Below are 4,730 nucleotides of genomic sequence, written 5' to 3' on the forward strand. Positions count from 1 at the left end.
CACATATATATATATATATTTGGCCAGCCAGTGGCATCATGGTTAAGGTAGATGGATCTCACATGGCCAACTACGTAGTTGGAGCCCGTAACCCGGTAGCTTGGACAGAGCCAGGCGCCTGTGCAGGCATGCCTAAAATCCTGAAAGGGGGAAACATGGAGCAGGGATTGCAGCGTGGCCATCCCCGTTGGGGTGCTTTTTCTCCAAGTCTCTCCAAGCGCACACGACCTATTGTAAAACTTAAAAGATGCATATGTATATATCAGTCCTCCCAGGACGGGGCAACAACCTTAGTGGAGAAACACTGACCTAAGAGACAGGGATCTTCTCGGACAGTTCAGGACGCCCGCCCGCACTGGCCCAGAGCCTCCGTAACCAGAACTACCATGCCCAGAATCCCCAGACCATGCGTCAGCGCTCTGCGCCGCGTGGCCCCTGGGATATGTAGTGCGTGGTTCGCTGCGCACATTGCCTTCCCCCGGCGTTTTTTCTTGGGCTTGGGACAGATTGTGTCAGGGGAGGTGATGTCTCTCCAGAAAAGCATAAAACAGCTTGGGGTATGAGGGGTGAGCGAGACAGCCGAGCCTGTTGCATCCCTTGTTGGAGAACAGGAATACCATTGACTTCTGAGCCGTCGTTAACTAGCCGTCCCCGGATCCTCCAGAAAAGTTGCTGAGCGATTCTGGCAATGCAGGGCCCGGAAGTGGCGGCCGCTTTTCCACCCAGCACGTTTTCGGGTCGGGGAACAAACACAGGGTTCAGCTGAAAAACGGAGGACTCCGTTTTGGGGTTTCTAAAGCACGGAGGACCGGGGCAGGGCTGAGCCCACTCCTCTCCTGGACGGTGCAAACGGCGTCCACTCACTTGTTCAGCTCCACTGTGTGCCCGGCGCACAGGGTACCTGCCCCTTGCAAGCTGGATCAATGTTTACCCTGCACCGTATTTTTCCACAACTGGTTCCTGTCTTCGGTTGTCGTCCACAGACATCCTTCTCCAAGGTCACTCTGATGAGGGCAGAAGTGGGGGACACGGCTCCTTCGTACTGTAATCATTGAACTGCCTTAGCTTTACTTGTGGATTCACAATGTCTTGAGGATAGCTTGGCGTGGGTAGGACTTTTTGTGTAGGTGTATGATTCGGATTACTTTGGGTCAGAATGCTGTCTACTGATTATCACAAAATAGCCAGTGTTGTCGCATCTTTTTTTTTTTTTTTTTTGTTTGTTTTCTTGTGAACAGTTTGGCATAGGCATAGAGAGGGATCTGAGGATACTTACACAGTAACCACGTGTTGACTTGTTGAGTTGATTCAATGAGTCTGTTCAGATGAAAAGAACTGGGTTGTAGTCCTAGCTTTATTGATACTAGAGCAGTTTTATTTTTTTGTCTTTTAAAAAAAATTCCACTTTATTATTATTATTACTTTAAACATTCAATCGCTATACCTCATTTGGCTTATAAGGAAAATTTTAGAGCAGTTTTCTAAAACCTTTTTGGACCTGGTTTTCTGTATCTGTGAAATGGAAATTGTAACAACTGTGTAGAAGGTTAGCTGAGATCGTTTATTGTTATTCTTATTTTTTCACTAAATTCTCTGTAAATTGTTAATCTGTTGCAGAAGTGTTACAGCTTTTCTAACCATTGCTTTTCGATGATAAATGTAAGCATTTATAGTATAGGTAAATATAGATATATATTTAATTATTCTTTTTAAAAATTGTCTTTGGTTTTTGTATCACTTCTTTGGTTCTTCTAGCGTGTATCTTGAAAAAAATTTTTTTATTTCTTAATATTTCTTGATTGTTGCTTTAAATCATCTCGCTTATTGGTTAAAACTCAAAGTCATTGATGAAATTATTTGAATTTTTTGAGACTCAAGAGAAAAGAGCAAGAACTTATCCTGAAAGCAAATATACCAGAGACCAGTCTTGTGGGGAAAAAAAAAAAATTGTAATGGCTCTGAGTAATGGCCAGTCCTTTTTAGAAACCTTAAAGGTGATAATGTTTATTTATTTCAAACAACTTTATTCTTTTATTTAAGACATTTCTGAGTGTGGGGTTTTTTTGGTTTGATTTCTGTTTTTGTTCATTTAGCTATCATGGTCAGATTTGAAAACTATGTAAATGTCAGTCTTAAATTTTTTTTATTTTTTAAGAGGTTTTTGCTTTAGGGCTGGTGCACTAGCCAGAGAGAGTGAGACAGACACAAAGAGAGGGAAAGTGAGACATGACCCTCCCCCCCCACCACCACCACCACCGGAGGTGGCTACGCTGCAATACCCTCTCCTCCACTCTCCTGTTGTGATCTTGGACATGAAGGCACACAGGCACACATGCCCAGCATGATTTTCAAGCCACCAGTTTGACACTTAAACAATGTCTGACCATGTGGGAGTACAACGAGGTAACTGCTACGCCATCTGCTGGCCCTAGTCTTAAACATTTTTTAGCTGGGCTGAAGAAATAAGCTTGTTTTTTTCTGGACATTTAGTTTTGGATCAAGTCCTGTTATCTGGTTCATTTTAAGAACAAAGTCTCTGGTTAATGCAGAAGAAACCTATTTTAACTTTGATTTTGGAATTAATTTGATAATGTTAATGTAAGGATAAACATATATCAAACCAATTTTTTTCCAGAAACCACCTGTTGGGAGGGATTTAGAGTTAGAACCAATGGAAACAAAATACAACAAGAAAAAAAAAAAAAACTATTTTCATGCCAGCATACTGCACCTGATTACTAGATGCATGTGATTTTCTTTAAGAAAATTTGTAAATTTTTTTCCAGACTCATTGGTTACAAATATGCTTCGTTTAAGAACTATTGGTCCATTCTCTTGGAGACTGTTTCAATTTCGACCATTCAATTGTGAGCCATTGATTAACCAGATGAATAAGTGTACAGATGAAGAACAAATACTTGATCTTATTGAAAGAAATAAAACCACAGTTTCAGAAAAGCACGTGGGATGTGCATTCGATATACTTTGGCAACTTCAGAAACAGAAGACCAGCTTGTTAAAAAATGTTCAGTGTGTCAGAGACTTTCCTCAATTTCTTACTCTTCATAATTTAACTATAAAGAAGATAAAATTAATGAATGATGATACCCTGGTAAATGTGTTATACATCACTCAACAGTAAGTAATTTACTTTTACATCTTATGGAGATGAATCTATCTTAATTTTCTAAAATTTTAAAATGAGAAAAATGCACTTTCTTTCCCAGCAGATAGCTTTCCTGATAGTCTAATATTTTAAAGACATTGGGAGGGGGAACCAGCAGTTAGCGTAATGGCTATGTCGCTGGACTCCCATGTAGTCGACCGTGGTTTGTGTCCCAGACCCGGTGGCTTAAACTCATGCTGGGGGCGTGTGCGTGCGTGCCCAAGATCCCGAGAGGAGAATGGAGGAGAAGGGATTGTGGCATGACCATCCCTCCTGGGGGGTGATTTCTCGCTTTCTGTCTCTATGTCTCTCTCTGTCTGGTGAGCGCACGTGCCCTATAGCGAAAATCTTTCCAAAAGGCTCTGAAAAAAAAACACACAAAAAAAAAAAAAAAAAAAAAAAAACCGACATTGGGAGGATTTCTTTTATACCTATTGGTAGTAATGCTGTTTCAAATTTTAGAATATAATCAATTGTGAAAGTAGAAATGATTAACTTTGGATATATAAAACTGGATTATTGGGGAATTTTGTAGATATGTGGTTGGCAAAAGATAGCCAGGATATAATAGATAAACAATTGGACTAATGGTTAAGAACAATCAGCAATTAGTAAATGTTATCTGTGTTGGCCTGTTCACAATTTTTGGTTCCCATAATTAAGTTGATGGTTGATATGTTTTCTATTGGCATAGTAGGTTGTTTCTTAGTAAAACCTCTTTTTCAAAAACAGGAAGAGGAAATAGAATTATTTTGTAGACTCATTTGTATTTGATAACCCATGTTTCACAAATTACATTCTGTGGTTTATTGACAGGTATAATGTTTTAGAAAAGGCTTCCTTGATGTCAAAGGAAAACTCAGAAATAAAGTTGAACATTAGGAAAACAAATTATTACAATGTTTGCAAGAAAATCTAACCCTGGGGATTAACTGAGTCCTCTGATTAAGAGATATAGTAGGGAAAAATAGTACACATAAATTATAATTTTTTTTTTTTTTGTGAAAGGTTGACATTTCTTTTTTCTTTTTTATTTTATTTTATTTTAATTTATACTGTTTTCATCCCAACTTTGAATCCCATCATATATACACTGAGGAACCAAGATATCACAATGGCACTGAGAAAACTACTAGCTCAGTTATTATCATGACGTAAATCCTCAATTTATAGAAATAGTCTGTTTAGGGACCAGCAGTTAATGTAATGGTTTTTCTTTTTTGCCATCCTTGATTCCCTATCCCCAACCCTCTGCTCTGTCCAACCCTCCTCCCATTGTCTCTGGTATCCATGATTGCTTTCTATGCCTTTCCCCCCATTTAATTGATTTGCTAATGAACTTAATTTGTCTAAATATTTGCAATAGCAAGCACAGCTGATATATACATACACAAGAACCCATGTCTGACTTTAGGCATAAACCTCAGTGAGTAGAATGAACACACTATAAAATCGTACCTAGCTGGGGCTATATAACTTACTGTTGTCATCAAATACACAGTTTTTTCTTTAAATTTTGATAACAGTTTTAGTATTTTTTTCTCTGAATTTTTTTTTTTTTAAT

At 38.8% G+C, this 4,730-nt stretch overlaps 1 protein-coding gene across 3 annotated transcripts in view; it reads left to right on the top strand.

Annotated features, from left to right (window-relative positions):
- Nucleotides 1-478: 478 nt before the first annotated feature.
- Nucleotides 479-4,730, top strand: part of FASTKD1 (FAST kinase domains 1) — a 47,501-nt gene continuing 43,249 nt past the window's right edge. Inside the window, exons 1-2 of one of the 3 annotated variants that reach the window (XM_014589790.2) lie at nucleotides 479-1,109; nucleotides 2,787-3,138. In XM_014589790.2, coding sequence (XP_014445276.1) covers nucleotides 2,804-3,138 — 335 coding nt within the window. In that variant the 5' untranslated portion in view covers nucleotides 479-1,109; nucleotides 2,787-2,803. Of the gene's footprint in view, nucleotides 1,110-2,786; nucleotides 3,139-4,730 lie in introns of those variants that run through there. The other 2 variants (XM_006153558.3, XM_027773841.1) reach the window with 2 other exon arrangements.

Source organism: Tupaia chinensis, unplaced genomic scaffold (genome assembly GCF_000334495.1).
Source record: "Tupaia chinensis unplaced genomic scaffold, TupChi_1.0 Scaffold000381_1, whole genome shotgun sequence".
NCBI lineage: Eukaryota > Metazoa > Chordata > Mammalia > Scandentia > Tupaiidae > Tupaia > Tupaia belangeri.